This window comes from Halictus rubicundus, chromosome 16 (genome assembly GCF_050948215.1).
Source record: "Halictus rubicundus isolate RS-2024b chromosome 16, iyHalRubi1_principal, whole genome shotgun sequence".
In the NCBI taxonomy this organism is placed as follows: Eukaryota; Metazoa; Arthropoda; class Insecta; order Hymenoptera; family Halictidae; genus Halictus; species Halictus rubicundus.
Window position 1 is genome coordinate 8,826,489 of NC_135164.1, and position 17,294 is coordinate 8,843,782.

The 17,294-nt window shown below is 40.7% G+C and overlaps 1 protein-coding gene across 4 annotated transcripts in view; it reads left to right on the plus strand.

Moving 5' to 3' along the window:
- LOC143362225 (protein couch potato) overlaps nucleotides 1-5,285 on the plus strand; it is a 77,425-nt gene extending 72,140 nt beyond the window's left edge. The window contains exons 9-10 of one of the 4 annotated variants that reach the window (XM_076802209.1): nucleotides 4,019-4,104; nucleotides 5,156-5,248. In XM_076802209.1, the coding sequence (XP_076658324.1) occupies nucleotides 4,019-4,069 (51 nt within the window). In that variant the 3' untranslated portion in view covers nucleotides 4,070-4,104; nucleotides 5,156-5,248. Of the gene's footprint in view, nucleotides 1-4,018; nucleotides 4,105-5,155 lie in introns of all 4 variants that reach the window. The other 3 variants (XM_076802208.1, XM_076802211.1, XM_076802210.1) reach the window with 3 other exon arrangements.
- The last annotated feature ends 12,009 nt before the right edge of the window (nucleotides 5,286-17,294 follow it).

Genomic DNA, 17,294 nt, shown 5'->3' on the forward strand with positions numbered 1-17,294 from the left:
AGGGACAAGGTAAAAGTTTTAAAAATACAATAATATCGCAAAATGTTACATTTCGTTTATGCCGCTGTAAAATGTAAAAAGAAAATCAGAGAACGAATGTTATCTTACAGAAATTCCTGCCGATCACCAAAAATGATTTCGTCATATTGAATCCACAAAACAAAATTTTCATCAAAATCTTGCAAGAATCCAAATCATAGGGTCTGCGTTTTCGTTGTCAGATACAGTGGACAGGGGAGCTGGTCAGAATGGCCCTGAAAAAAAAACTACCATTCTTTCCGCCATCTTTCAATCAATAAAACGATCCATTCGTTCAGCTCGATAATTCGAACAAAGCCTGATTCACAAATTACAATTTAGAGAAAAACATTCAAAGCCGTGAAATTCCGAAAATATACTCACTGTACATGATCCGGTATTCATAGAATACGATCAACTCAATGTCGATCATCCGTTTCGACCGAGATCAGTCGCAGGGACGTTCCTCTTGCCATCTGACCGATCCCAGAGACATTTTCACCAGCTTTCCTAACAGAATAGTGGCCTCAGCAGGATTCGCAACTACCTCGATTTCAATCGATCGAATCGAAATTTCAGTACACATCCGGATCGCGAAATACGTCGGATCGAAGCTCGATCGGAGGCTTCGCTGAAGCTGGGTCCACTTGCATCGACAATTGCCATTTACGTCCGTCACTAATCGTCTACGGATCGCACCGGCCGATCTATACTTTCTCTTCCTCTTTCTGTCCGTCTTTCTTTCTTTCTTTTTCTTTCGCGAGGGACATCCGGTCAGGCGTACAAGCTACTTCCATTTCCGCCATGGGTGATTCGTTTCTTCTGTTTTTCCGTTCTTTTCTCCCCCGTTTTCGTTCGCTCCGCCGTCTAAGTTGATCCAGCCGCCGTTTGCCAGCATCGAAATCTACGCCAGTTACTTTCTTTCCAGTTCGTTGTTCAGTTTCAGCTCGTTTCTTTTGCTTCCGTTGCAGTTTGCGCCGCAGAGCTTCTGTCGTATGTTTGCCGTGTTCCTTACTTGTTTCGCTACACGCCTTGTCCATGTTGATCCCTTCTCCTCCTCCTCCTTCTTCTTCTTCTTCTTCTTCTTCTTCTGTTCTATCTTAGCCGTCCCTGGACGCAACCCTTTAATGTGTGCATTTGATTCGAGCACCCTTGCACCGAACCCGTACCATTGCCAATCAGTTCTCGGGGGAATATCGGCCAATGGCGTCGCACCACGAATCAATCGGCCAGATAGGCAAACTTTGTTGCTCGATATTGGGAATTTGCACGAAATCGTGGACAAAGGTGAAACAATCTATGTTTTCAAAACCAATTTTCAATGTGCAATGCTCTCTTAAAGGTTCGCGAATTCCTATTTGGGATTTCTAGGACACCGAACCGACGTCAACCGTCATGAAAAGTAGCGTTTAAAACACTCTACTAAATCGAATATCTGCACACTGTTGAAAAGCACACTGTTCATTGCAAACAAGCTATTGTCATGAAATTGTGCACTTCTTGACATCAAATAAAGGTCTGATGCAGACTATCTTATGATCAGTATGTAGCAGCCGAGTTATCCAGATGATCTATTACAGTCGAACTCGATAAATAGTCGAGACTTGTGAAACACGACTTTGTTTAGATAAATAAAGCACAACTGGGTTCCACTGTAATGGACTATGGATTTGTACGCAAGTTCCAATTTTTGTAACTTGTTTTGTCGGATCGGAGTGATGGACTTTATTTTGTTGACTAATAGGTTCCTTCTGGCAAAAATAAAAGAAGAATCTTCTGAATTTTTATCAATACGCATCTTGTCTAATGGTAATTCGAAGTACGAACTATCGTATATTATCTGTGATTGCACAGGAAAATGTAATATTACATTCACAATTCTTTGATGTTCGAAATCGTATCACTAATTAAAAATCGTTCTGTGGAAGACGAACTTCTGTACATTCACGGTAATACTCGCCATAAGTTTTCAAGATAATTGGCGTTTTCCGACAAGTGGGTGCGAGTGTTCCCAATTTATCTTCTTCAATTTACACGAAAATTAAGCCTCACACTGTCGACTTATTTTCGGATGCGGGATTACCCGCTTTCCGGTCAATATTCCGAGTTGTATACCACACACTTCCGATGGTTTCGGAGTTAAACTTGAATCAACAAACATTTTCAGAACATAAAAGCATTACCTGGCAACTATGTGAACATTTCTTACAGTGCCAAAGACTTCAAAGTTGCACGGTGTCATAAAGAATTAGAACCGTATAAGTCTCTTTATCCTGATTCATGCTAAGAGCGCATAAAAATCAACATGTACCCTTCTTAGAATCATCAAATGCGAAAAGCAGCCTAATGGGCAAGCTCCAATTTAATAAGCTCTCCTAACGGAAGCTTGTAACTGCAACTGTTCGTCGCCAGAAAGTGAGTTACATCGACCGACCATTTCCTCGCCGAAATTAGAAGATCAATAATCAATCTATTCGAGGACGCGGGAGGGGGTGGAGTGGGGAAACGGGCTGAAGAGACGAATCGTGTCGTCACTAATTCACTTCGCTGTCCAAGGAGTGATCTTGGCAGCGCTATAGCATGCTGGACGTGGCTGCTGAAGGAATGCCCGACGTGTATCAGAAAGCTTTTCTTCTTCAAGTTCCGCCGTGAATAAACCGACACGACCGTTCCGCATTTTCTTTCGCTCCATCCCGGCTACCAAAGATCTGCTGCCCCCTCCCCCGCATCCCATTCCACCGTCCCCACTTTCTGACCGAAAGCCCGTGAAAGCGAGCTTTTCAGTCCGGACGCAGCCACGGCCTAATGAGGTACGTAAATTACTCAATGGCAAAGCGTCTCCTCTCCTCAGCCGTGGGAAGATCCTCATTCGAGGAAAGGGACAAATGTTGGTTGTCTCTTCATCCTTCCTTGCACAATGGCGGAATTCATTAACGCGCTTCTTGCCGCGAACCGGCCCGGTAACTTGCAAACAATTAGGCGAAAATTCAAAAGAAAGGTAGATCGATGTTCATTTATTTTCATTATTTTCGTTTACCTCGTGCTAACTCGCGAATCAGAGCCAACGATTGTTCGAATTTCATAGTCGTAGAGAGCATTCGATGATCTAGAGGTCTATACACCTATGAATGGATTCCGAGAAGTCCCTTATTTGTAATAATATGAACATATTATTGGTGTCCCACAAATGTCGGGTAACCATGAAAGTGGTGGTTCCTGAGGTCATTTGAAGTAACTTCTTCCTTGAAGAAAATTTCCACCTCGGCTTTGTTGAAGATGTGAACAAATATTAATTTGCACCACATGCTGTGTCCTTTTATACCAAACAGCCTTTGATTAAATGTGTTTTTGATTGGAATAATCCCTTACGAGATATTTCGATTTTTCGAGATAAACGAAACACCCTATATACACGAAATTCTATTCTACCGAATTTTAACTAAATTCTATTATTCTAGATTCTGTTATATATAAAAATTAATAATTTTGCGGGGCTATTATCTAGGGAAAGATTTTGAGACTAGGGAACTACTAATATGTTTCCGGTAGGTGATGTGTTAGTGAACGCACTATTGCAGACAACTATTGTTTATTGTTTAATTTAATGGGTTGCACGAAAACTTTCGAGAACGTCTGCGTATTTTACATTCTTCAAATTTTTAGTAATGAATTTATTCATCGTTGATGAACCTCGCCTAAAAGATCTTGTGTGGCAAATATGATTGCGAACATCAAAGAATTTTTTACGTGTTTGTGTGAATTAAATACTTTTAACACTTTACCTACCGGAAGCCTATTGTTTCTACCTAATTTCTAACCACAAAAGAAATTATTAGATTGTGCTACTGAGAACTTGTTAAGCAACTTGTAAAATTGCAATTCAACTGAAAGATCATTAATGAGATCTTTAGTTGTGAATCACAGATTTAAAAAAAAAATGTATATCGAATAATTGTCGGTAGGTAATGTGTTAATGATATTTCTGTTTTATTTTCACCAGAAGGAACCTTTCGTGAGTGACTGTAGACATAGCTTTTGCAATACAAAGTGAAAAATCTATCTGGCCGGAAACTTTTGCATGCCACTGTACGTATGCATTATTTAACCATGCAATATGAGATACAAGCGCATATTATTTTACGTTTCATTTTGCTTATCGACTGTCCACGAAAGTGTTCGTCCACGCAAAAGAGAATTAGTTCAGTTATAAAAATTCATCGATCATTCATCGATCGTTCTTAGCAAAACAAAACTTTGCTTTTCTGAACAAAATTTGTCGATTCAACATTTACATGGTAACTGCATGAAACGATTGAAAATGGCAGAAATGAGATTGGATAAAGATGATTCTTGTGCACGAACACTTTTGCCGGCGTCTGTATCTATTTATGTACATGATACGCTAGATCGTGATCCCTATGTGTTCCGAACCACCCTGTATACGCGTACATACATAGAGAAATGAAAAAAGAAAAAAAAAGTGATAGAATTGGTCGATTCGATGACAGGGGATTGCTTTTATTCGGGAACCGCGATAATCCTTGCCGCTGACAACTCTCTACCAGACAGTTTTTCTCGCGATTGTAAATCAGAGGTATCGCGAACAAAAGCCCGTGAAATTGATGGAATGGAGACAAACGAGGCGCGATGAGCGATCGAACGCTCCTTTGGTACGTCGTTCATCCGTTTCGATTTCACGATCAACGAAAACCGATACGTATTCGGGACGTCGCCATTGGAGACAAGCTCCAGACATTTTGTTGCCGTGAAAAATATCAATTTTCTGTCTTTCTAATCGAATACTTGCCCTTCGTTTTCCTTCGATACTCTGAAATTGCACAGGTGGTCGAAAGAAATTTGAAAAATGGAATCATTACCGAGCATAGAATAAATACTCTTCCCACCTATAATTTCATGATAATCTATGATAACTTTCTAAGGCGAATTTACACTTCTTCCTCCTTGTGTGTACATCGCGGACGAATCATTCGACTACAGTTATTCAATTCAATTCGCTACAGTTCCCTTCCGAAAATAAGACGACGATGTTACGATCGTGATAAGAAAATCTCTATCCCCCTCTTCTTCTTCTTTTGAAGTTCCGCCAGTTTATTGATCTTTCCCTTCGTTTTTCCAGGGATCAAAGAGAGAAGAAAACGGGCAACCTTAAGATCGACATCAATGGCATGTAAGGGAAGTAAGGGATCGTGCTCGAGCGTGCTGAGGCCCCTAGAGAAAGTCAAAACGCAAACAACAAACGGGTCGAGGAAAATTTGGATCCATCGTCTTTTCGCCATGTTGACGAACACGGAGAGAAGAACCAAAATGGAGAGAAGATGGCTGCAGAAGGAAGGAAGGGGGGTGGGGGCAAGTACGCGAAGAGATGTGAACGAAATCGGACGGAAATAAGGCAAGAAGAAAAAAATACCACGAATTACAAAGGAGGGGAGGCAGGGGGGAGCACCCTTGCACCCCGGCAAGCACCAGTAGGCAAATTCTGTAAATTCTGCGGCGCATACGGCGTTACATTCGCGACTCGCAGGGGCCCAAAATAATCGCGTATAATAATATTCCTAGGTATATATATTTTTTAACGACTTAACTTATCGATTCGTAGCCGTGTATTACCTTCTCTATTTATTTTCCACCGAGTCTTGATTGAGATCGACGACGACGAAGAATGGAACGTTCGGTGAAGAAACGAGAACGCGGCCAATAGGAGAAGGGGGGGTGTGAGATGGGGGGATGTGTTAGAGCACGCGGGGGAGGGGGTGGGTCCGAGTTCACCTAATCGAGAACCTAAACGGGCCCCATCGACATTTCGTTTTTGAGTGACACCGCGTATTCTAAACACGTGCGAACGAAGAAAGGAAGGCACTTTTCAAGTCACACGCTCACGTATATGTAACACTTGTTCACATACACCGTAAATCCACAGTCCACAGACGCGACAGATTCTTTTGTTTTAGAGCGAGCCCCGCGCCGTCCTCGAACGAATTATTATTATTAAGTCGAAAGAGACAAAGCTGATTTGCCGGATCGAGTCAGGCGTTTGCAAAGTTTGAACGGATGCAGGAGATCGATTCGCAAAGCACGATAGCGTACCTTAACATTAGTCAGATTGTTTTAATTGTTGAAGGTCGACTGAGAACATTAGCGAGCGAATGCTTGAAAAATGATTAGTCTCAAAGCTATTTAAGTTTTATCTCATTGTCTTTATTCTAGGTTCGTGATATTCGACACATTTTCAATCAGGACCCACGAGTCGAGGAGAATTTGAAATGTGGTTAAAGCGTGAAAGAGTCGATCTATTCGTTTTGAAAAAAAAAAATTGCGAAGGACGTGTATCGCTGCAGCTAGTCGATTTCCTCGCGAGTTCGAAGCCCGAGGAAAATTTCACGACTTTCATTTTATCAATTCGAAATATTAATTGGACGGCCGCGCGTGGTAGCCACGAGAGTATGCGGAAAATCCGGCAGAGGCGGTCGTGGGTGTTCGTGGACAAAATTGCATAATATAGACGTGAAAAGAGACGAAGACGAGTACATCAAGCTTAATACCAAAGGTGCCCTAAGAAGCGTGTATTTATGTTTTATCATTGGCGCGTCACAAGAACGCGAGCATATACATTTAATTATGTATCTTGTTAAGGAGAGTTTAAAGTAATCCTAGACGAGAAAAAGTCGAATGCCAGGTTGACTTGAGCGCGTACGGAACGTGTGCGCGCGTGCGTGCGAGAATGTTGTCTAAAAGAAAAGAAGAACAAAAGTAACAAGAGAAAGAGAGAGAGATAGGGAATAGGGGGAGAAAGAGAGAGAGAGAGGAAGAGAAGGAGAGAATGAGAGAGAGAGAATGAGAAATAGAGAGCAAGCGAGAGAGAAAGAGAGAGAATGAGATCGAGTACTACGTAATAATCTTATACATACATATACATAACGAATGCGAACATATCATAGGATTAAGCAAGTAGAGAAAAGAAAGTTAATGATCTTGTATGGGGGGAGATAACGAGGAGAAAAAAAGAAAATACTTTTAAACGATCTGTCGTTTGTAGTGGCGCAGGCGCGGATTAGAAATATTAACGCGGGGGGTGGCGTCCTGCGCGCTAGATAAAACGGCCAACTCGGCACGTAATTTGCCCAAGTGCCTTCCCGTTGGTCGAGTCATGCTGTAATCGTACCGTGCGTTTGTCTCGTCCCGATTTTCAAAAAGGAAAACGAACAAAAACGAAAAAAAAGAGAAGAAGAAGAAGAAGAAGAAGAAAAGGAAACCAAAACATATGAAAAAAGCAGATAAAACGTTGAACACATCCTCTCCAACCAGATCCGATAATCCCGGGACAAAACTCTGTGAACCCCGAGTCCCCGTGGCAAAACATGAGAAAACGGAAAAAAGTAAACGCTTCTTTCACTATCCTTAAAATGCTGTTCGGGCCTGCCTGATAGTTTTCTATCGCCTCGTCGTTTTTTCTACAATGTGTGTACACACATAGAAACACACACATACATACACACACACAAAAACACAGCCTCTCTCGAAGGTAGCTGCCGCATCCAGGATGCGTGTTCCTTTTTAAGATGCGTCCTCGATCCAGACATGATTGCGTTGGGAGTGCGACTTCGCCCCTCCTCGTGTCGCTCTTCAACGGGGAAACGAACGGGAAAAAAAAAATAAAACAAATGCGTTCTCTAAATGGCAATCGAGACAGCTCGTAGAACTCTCGGCAGATTCATATTTTTCTCACGTAGGTCTCACAGATGTTTCTACAGGTCTCGCGCGGCTTCTGTCGACCGGGCGCTTTCGCGTATTCGAAGCGGTAATTTCATACTGTACTCACGTTACCACTGGGCATTTATTAATTGGCCGCGAGCGGTGGTCAAATGGCTGAGAAACGATTGGCGAACGAATCGTCTACCATTGATATCGTCGGTGCTGGCTCACGGACGCGGACAGACCTTTTCTGACAATCGTCGTCGCAATGTAGCTCTTATTCGAGGACACACGGTGTTTTACTGTATATATGTCCGAAATTCCCAGCCCATAAAAGTCCCAGAACTATCCCCACTACCGCGGGGTATACCCCGTGAGGGGCCAAGAAGCTCGAGAGACCTCGGTCGCCATTAGATATGATCGCGGTTACAAATTTTACAGAATTACAAACATGGTTCGGATTTTTTCTTGTGTATGGAATTATTTATTTTGTAACATAAGTTTCGCCGATGCGTCCGACATTTTATAAACGGCAGAATAATTGGATAATTGAATGAAATTGGATGTGACCAAAGGATTTATTCTTAATTCATTATTTCGAATTTTCAACGAATTTTCCTACAAATTCAAAACAGATTTGTTTCTGATTATGATAACAGTCATGTTAAGTAACATTTTACTTGAATTTGTACAATATCATGAAAGAAACTTTCATGCGGGTCCTGTTCGTTGCAACCGATGCAGAACATTATTATTTCGCGCAAAGATCCCACGGTCCGATCATCGATCAAACACTTTTTGCTAGATCGAATAGAAAGAAATCAACCGAACCGAACCTATTCCATGGACTGTTCCATGATCGTCAAGTGAAAATTACCACAGTGGAGGCTCCGGTTCCCAGGGGAACTGGACCGTCACGAAATTCAGAGCGAGACGAGTCGCCCTTTTCTCCAACGATTAGGCCCATAATCACAGGAAATCTCTTGATGGAAGTATGCCAGTTAACCGTCGCCGTCGTTGTCACGGGTCCGTACCGACAGAACGAATGGTTTTCGAGACGATCTTTCTCGCTGGTCCGTGAGCCGGCAACGCAACGATGCTTCGAATTCCGAAAGCGTGTCGTCGAATCAGAGACAAACGGATAGACGAATGATGAGATATAGAGGGAGTAAGAGAAAGAGAGAGAGAGAGAGAGAGAGAGAGAGAGAGAGAGAGGGAGAGAGAGATAATGAGGTGATGAGGTTTCAGGGTTGTCACTCTTCTGATACATATCGTTAGTCATTAAGGGGTTGCCCAGCAGGTAGTTTGAAATAGGCAAGTGCCCTGGAAAGCGTTTGCGATCGTCCTGACCACGAACGAAAGATGCAAAAGCGATGTTTTCGGATGAAAAGCTGGATGCGAATTCGAGCGAAAGTAATCACGAGGGAGATTGGTTCCCGAGGATCTCTCGATCGTGATCAACTGGAATCACGACCGAAAGGGGGCCGTTTTTTCTTTTTCTTTTTTTGTTACCGTTACGCGGAGTCAGACCGAAATCCGCAAAATGTCCGCGAACTCGGTTACGCCGGACGATTTCAACGAACGCTTTCTACCCGACGTTTTAGCGTTAAAACTAGCAGCCGTTCGAGTCCGCGAGAGCATCGTCGACTAACAAACCACATATCAACCAAATTTTCCGACATATTAGAAAATCGTCGTTATAGAAGACAGAAAATAGATATTATATCTACACGAGTATAGGCCGCGACCGAGTATGAACTTTTTCGGTGTGGAAGGAGCTGCTCGTATCCTTTGTGCTGTTTCTTTCGAAAAGGACAGACGCAGTGGGGAGGAAGGAAAGAAAGGGAGAGGGTAACCGAGGATGGTGTAGTCAATTTGTCTCTGACGTACCCGCTCGACGCGTCATTAGATTGTGATGTTTGAAAACGACGGAAAGTATAGCCTAAGTTCTAACCCAAGTGAGGCCTTACATTTGCGAATTCGGAGAGAGCAGCGACAGCCGCTCGTTTTACCATTCGTCTTTACGTTTATTTCCTCACTGACAGAAGCACAGAGAGAGAGAGAAAGAGAGAGGGAGGGAGCGAATGGGAAAACAAAGAAAGTAAGAAGGGAAGAAAGAAAAAAATATAGAAACAAAAGTTGCGTACGTATGCTTCGCGATTCCCCGTCTTTTTCCCCATGGGAATCGTTCTCGTCACCGGACCCCCCACGCACCCCTTCCATTCGAAGATTTTCTCGGTCCCACATAACGACTCGTTCTATTTTTCACGTTATTCGAGGATTCGACCCATGACTACCGACGCGGAAAACTAAACACGGAGGCTCTCAAATGCCTTTCCAAGGGCAACGTATTCGCTTGACCTTAACTTAACATATCATATTACGATTTAAACAATATAGTTGTACTGCCCAGGATAGAGAGAAAGCGAGCGAGAGAATCTGAGATCGTGCGAGCGAGTGGTAGAGAAAAAGAGAGTGACAGAGAGTTTGTGTGTGTGTGAGAGAGAGAGAGAGAGACAGAAAGAAAAAAAGAGAGTAAGAGAAGACAGTGTTTTACTGGTGATCCGACCGCCGATGGTCGCGCGATTCTGTCGTATCGGTCCCAGGAGATATCGTACAACAGCTTAGGAACTATTTAACACACCGAGGAGAAGTGATACTCGCGTGCGAACATAAACGTAAACGCAATTTGCCCGGAGATATCTTGTCATTCGAGGCTGACCCGTTAGAGGACGTCGCACGGCAGGGACGCATTCGTTCGTGTAAAAGAGACAGATATGATAAACACAGAAATTTTTCGGCGCTCACGGCCAAGCTTTTGCTACTTTTGTACTAAAACGAAAAGAGAAAAAACAAAGGGGGATACCGTGTAACCGGAGGACAGAGGAAATGGGCTGTTCGACGAGGATTTTTCCATGGATAGCTACGGCTTGCTCCGTCTATTAGGGATCTATTATTATGTACCTATAAACTGCTATGGCGCTTTCCCCACCGCTCGTTTCGATGATATTTCTCTCTTTGTTGCTGGATCTCGCGTTTAGCGGCAACAGAAAAATTACGAATCACGAACGATAATCAATTCTGATTGCATGTATTGTACTACCAACAACCTGGTCGATATAGGAACATAGCGTTTTAATGACCGAAGTTTGCTGTTTCGAAAACGATTCGGTAGATCGTCCTAGATACACAATCTCATCTTGCGAAATGAACATTTTGTACGTCTCGAATAAGGGACGGTAATACTGTGTCAACAACAGATATTTAGTAGAACGTCAATCATCTGAATTCATTGTTGAGTCCGCGGATTAAAGTGATCCTCCAAAAGAACCAATTTTGCAAATATACAATATAAAACGACTGGAGATAAGCGAAATTTTAAACTTGCATTTTCGCAACATTGAAAAGTACATTTTAAATAACATGACATTTTTTTGCAAATACATTTCTCCTAATATTATCTTAAAACTGAAAATGTTCTTTACAAATAATATGCGAGTCACTGTAATACAAAAAGAAGGATTCACATTTTGAACAATTTGTCGTCAAGCCATCGAGTAACCGGTATAAAGATAATACACGCTCTACTGTTGTAATATTCAAATTTTATTATCTCACTTATTTAACAACATTTTCCTCAGTGTTTCTATCATTTGCAAACGCAATTTATTCTTTGGAAAAACATCGTGCGATTACCGCGATTGTAAGGATTGAGAAACTCGTCTGATAGTTCAACCTAATCCTGTCGCGAAGGATGAACAATGTATCTAAAGACCCTTTATAGACTGACATATTAGCGTGACGCAAGAACAGTCTATCTTGAGAAGACCTCGCGGAATTGATTTCGAAAACACGAACTTCTTTTTGAAAAATGCATCAACTAAAAGATACTCGTGATCCCCGACGGCAGTACAATTTAAGAAATAAAAAGGATTCGGAACGAGCACGGGAATCAGCGTAACGTCGCTAAAGCAACGAGAAAGAGAACATTAGGGAAGTGTTCAGCGCCGAATGTTGAGCGATATCGTGATCAATGATCAATTATTGTTCACGGATCGACGTTATGTGTCCAACTATGTATGTGTAACGGCACATCCAATAATTCAGGTCGGAAGATTAACGACTCCTGATCGGCAAATTCTTCGGCCGAATTTGCATCCTCTTACTTTGGATAATCATCGTAAATGAATTTGAAAAATGAAAGGTGCATACGAGGAGGACGAAAATCGTCCTCGGCGAAGGTGAAAGATACAAAAAGAAAAAAGGATGCAAATTCGGCTTCGGGAAACCAAAAAAAAAAATGGTTAGAGGATCGAATAAAGAAAATCAGCAATGGACGCGAAAGAAGTGTCTTCGTGACGCCGATGACGCTCGTTGCCAGTTCTCCGTTGAACCACTATGGGGCAGCTTATTCTCGCGATCGACGAATCGTTTAGATTGAATTTAAAAGTGCTTTACAAGTGAAACTAACTCATATCAGTAGGCAGTACGCTACCGTTCTATACAGTTAATAAAATTAGAGAGTCGCATTCGCGTAAGAATATTAGAAATTGATATAAATATGGAAATTATATATATATATATAAATGTATATGTATATTACACGACATCGTAAAACGAAGAGCGAGAAAGTGATCGAATGAATGAATACGAACGAAAGTGAATCGAGAGCAAGATAGGTACATGTGAATCGGATATTTTGTACCGTAACTAGAGAATTATTCTGACGAGTCCATTTTCTGTTTCTTTTTTACATACGTATATGTATATAATAGAGATATATACATATATTATATATACATATATATGTATACACGCATTACTCTGCGATCACCAGGCTAAGTAGATCAGCAGGCATGCTGGCGCCAAGCAATGAACAGAGTGATCCTGAGAGCATAGAGCAGAGATTCTGTGGTTCGAATCTGCTAAGCGAAGAACAATGATTATGCGAAGAAACAAAATATCAAGCGTATACAAACACTATACCTCGTAAGACTTGAGGTACCACAGGAAAAACCATCGCTATTCCGCCAAGTTTCGGACTGTCGCTTGCGGAGGCGTGTACGAGAAGGTGGATTATCCCCTCGTCGAAGTGAAAACAATGACGAACAAAACAAAGTTGACGAACGCCAAAGACGTCGAAACACATATCTATCCAAAGATCACGAGCCTCGAAACGATCGTGTCCTAGTATTGGGTTTTTAAGTCTTTCTAAGCCTTCGAAAGAATCGAACATGTCGAACCTTCTGCGAACCGATGAGATTTCAATCGTTCGAGTGTTTTCAAAGATTTCGATCGAAGATGCTCGATCACCCAACACTAGTCCTGGCGAGCTTCGAACCCCCGGGAACCCCGTGGAAATCGTGCTCAGAACCGCGGCAAACAGGGAAACGAACCGAACCGGAACAACGCACGCCGCGGAAAAAGAACTTCTAGAAACAGAGACCCCGAATCCGTCCTTAACGAGATGAACTCAACACGGACGCCCAGAATACTCTGTCGACTCGGATCAGTCTGGAAGAAGAACGACGTCGAACGATGATATTTTTCCCGAGAACAATTCTATTTTATTGCAGCCCGCTATGTCCATCACGCAATTTCGATGAAACGTCGCGTCGGTCAGACTGAAGCCGAGTGTGTCCATAGAGAGCTAACTAGCAAACCGGAAACAACGAGAACGACGCTTTCGAAGACGAACGAGATCGCGGAAAATTTCGAAACCGCTGGCTGTGATCACGATCACACAAATTTCCCGGGGTTCGAACGGCGAGCGCGTATCGATAAGCTGCCGAGTCAGCGAAGAAAGTGATAAATGAGAACGCGAGCAATTGCGTGATCATGTACAATTAGACATATCAATGTTTGTTTTTCCTTTCTAGCACACAAATACAGAACGCGGGCTTTGTCGCCCGGCAAATGGCGGCTGACACCGTCGGACACCATTTTGTCGGCGCTAGAGCCCTGTCTAACTTTTTAGGCGTCCCGTATTTCAAAGTGATACAAATAAATCGTGGACTCTATACATTCCGAAAGTATGAGAACTAGGGACCGATAGTTATTGTATATCACATGTATATGTATATACAGATACATTGGTGTATATATATATATGCATATATATTCACGAAATTAGGCTCGTTTATAATTTAAACACTATTTATTGCAGGCTCAACGGTAGTATTGAGCCTTCTTCATGTTCGTGTAGACGGATTGCGGATTTTATGCAATTATGCCAAGACTGCACAAATCTTTATGCAATTTCGAAACAACAAGAAAAGAAAAACGTATTTTAATAAACATTAATGATACTTTTATCCTCTTTTTCCCACAAGGAGTCTCTTGGTCGACGAAACAAATTTATCCTAAAAATGGAGTATGAAAATGAGAATTTGCATAAAGATCCTAATATGGCATGAACGATTTTTTTAAATTCCATGTGGTTAGAAATTTGTGTTTAAACTGCGCGGAAAAATTATGCGCTTTATGTGCTACGTTCGAATATTCATTTTGCTTCAGATCCTGAGTATTAATTAAATTTCTATTACGCTTGAATTATATTTGTTGACGTGTCACCGTACCAACCGAGGGTTAAAATTTCTATTGAATTCGAAAGATTGGTATTCATATTAAAATCCGCAGTGTGCTGACGTCATAATGTTTCCGAGATCATTTTTTTTTTCTTAATGTCGTGATTTATAAGGGATAAATCGATTGTAGGTTGTTTCCGCGTAGTTATTAAATTATGCGGCGTCGCTCGCGCGCTTCTCTGTGGTATTTAGTTTATCCACGAATCGTTACGTCCGTTTTATGCTCGTCATATGTAATTTTTAGGGGAACTAATATTCTCTGACGTTGATTTTGATCCTTTGCCTTGGTAGACTGAGGTCATAACGAACAGAAATCGTATTTACTACAATAATTGCTATATTATTCATTTGATTAGAACTATAGAACTTGTTTTCTGAACGCCGTTCACCTTTGTCGTACTGTAATCGTAACGAATTATAGTTTAATGTTACCCTAAGCTACGTATTTATTTGTGCAAAGTATTCTTAGCTTTACGTATTTATTGTACCATTGTACATTGACCCTACTCTACACAGAGTCACATAATGACTATGCTGTTCAAAGTAATTAAGGGTTCACTGAGCTACGCAGATTTGTTACCGTGACCAAGTGCTTTAAAAGTCTGAAAACTTATAACTATAACTATAACACTACTGAATAATTCTACTTCGATTTTTATATTTATTTCCTTACCGTGGACATTCGGAATACAATAAAATAATTGATAACTAATCGATAAATATAAGAATATATAAGAAAATTTTTAAAACTTATTTGAAAGGAATTATAAATATGCAATATTGCTGTAGATTTTTTTTTTTTGTAAGCGTATTTATCTGTTGAGCTGATTGTTAGTTTTAATCGATTTTTTCTAGCAGAATGGTACACTTTTGTGATCGTGACATATTATTTCAGTGGAAGAGATTGCATGCATGATGAAATTCCTTACAGACGTACTCAAAACGAAGTCACTTTTGTACAGATAATATTTTTAAACTTTTAATGGCTTACGAGCCAGCCACGTAACAGTTTCCGGATAACCCAGACACACTGTCCAAAATGGTATTGGTGTCGGGCTATATTGCTAGTAACACGTTAACTTGAGATACAGAATAACGCAGGAAAGTAAATTATATAAACATAAAAGGACAGAAAATATTTAGTTTATACAACAACACAGTAGAAATTATCGTATGAGTTGAGAAACGAAAATTAATTATAATTTGTAAATAGGACGCACGGTATGTTGATAGTCGAGGATATTCACTGTCCGAAGATGAAGATAGTGTCCTAACTACTTTGAACGGTATATTTCGTTACCAAAGGGTTGAAATCATTAGTAAGTAATCCGAAATGAATTCCTCCCCGGTCCGGGTTAGGTTCACGCGGGTTGTCCGTATTAAAAAAAATCCGCTGTGGATCATCGACGATCGAGACGACGGTTCAGGCTGATTACAAATGATCACGATCAGTTTCATTCTCGCTAGTGAACGTTCTTTAAACATAAGTACCTGAGATATTCGACTATTTCTTAATTCTTAAAACTCGCGTAAACAATCCCAAAGAAAGAAAGATGCTATTTTACGTCTTCGTGAACACCGGTATGTATCTTTTAAGGAACTGTCGCGGCACGAGAAAATCGCGAGCAGTCATTGTGTTCGAGAGGGCAACCGTGAACGATGATTTTTATATCAGATCATTACGTATTTTGTGTTTCCAACACTGGGACTACCTAGCGCTAAAAATAAGCTTTTTAAAATGATTCATAAAAACTACACGATCGCGGAAACTCAGATTCCAGGTGACTTTTACCGGAACATGGACATTGGTGGATTTTAATAACAAATTCCTGTGGTAGTTCTAGTGTTCGATATTTCATTCGCGAGTAATTTCCTCTTTTGGCAAACGTGTTTTTAAGTAACGCGCACACTTTTTTAACAATTATCTGACACTACATGAGCATTTGAGTCTGATACAATTACGAAGCACCGTTGTTAAACCAATTTTCAATCTGAATAAAATTGGTATATTTATCTCGGAGGCTTGTTAAGTCAATGTTTTATAAAAGTTGTTTTAAAAAAAGTATTTATGTAAACGGAGGATTTCTTAGCCGATTTGTCCTAAACCGATCCGAATGTTTAGCATGAAACAATTGGCGTAATTATGTTGGAAACTTAGCAATGAAGCTCGGTAACGAGTATAAATATTATAAAATACTTTGCGCACGACAGTATTCGATACTATCTCACGCCGTGATGATCTATCAATCTGAAGTATAGCATTGACCGGGAATAGTAATTATTTTAAGGAAGAAAAGAGCACGACGTTGCACGAAGTTTCCACGCAAGCAATGGATAAACGTTGACCCTCGAAATCAGACGAATGAAGTTGATTTTAATTAAAACGAAAATGCCGGCAGCCAACGACAGTAAATTGGAACCGTCCGAGCCTCGATCGCAGGATCAATTTTCAACGATGACCACGCATTCGTTCTAATGGGAGCGAGACTTAATTAACACTAGATTTACGGGACCCGTCAAAATTACGGATTCGAATATTTTTAATTTACGGATATTGAGATTTTAAAGATGCATCCGTGAGGAACTATTTAACAAATTGATTTCTTTGGGTATATGTTACTAAAAAAATTCTTTTTTTGTACATCCTGTATGCACGATCGCGTGAAGAAGTTAAGGTTGTGGTAGGAAAAAGTTGTAAAATTACGGGTGACGAATCAACAAATGCTTACACACCGAACCTAACTTATACTGATGCAACTATAATAACGAAAAAATTACACGGAAGGATACTTAATAAACATAGAGAAACGTTGCTTCACAGTAATCTATTAAATATGTATTTCCGTTGCAAAAAGATAATACATTTTTGCACAAATACTATTATAGCATAAATTGAATTATACTTGTTCATTTAATATGTTAATTATACTAAGTTTGTCTAAGCGGTAAACGTTCGCTTATAAATTGTTGATTTAAAAT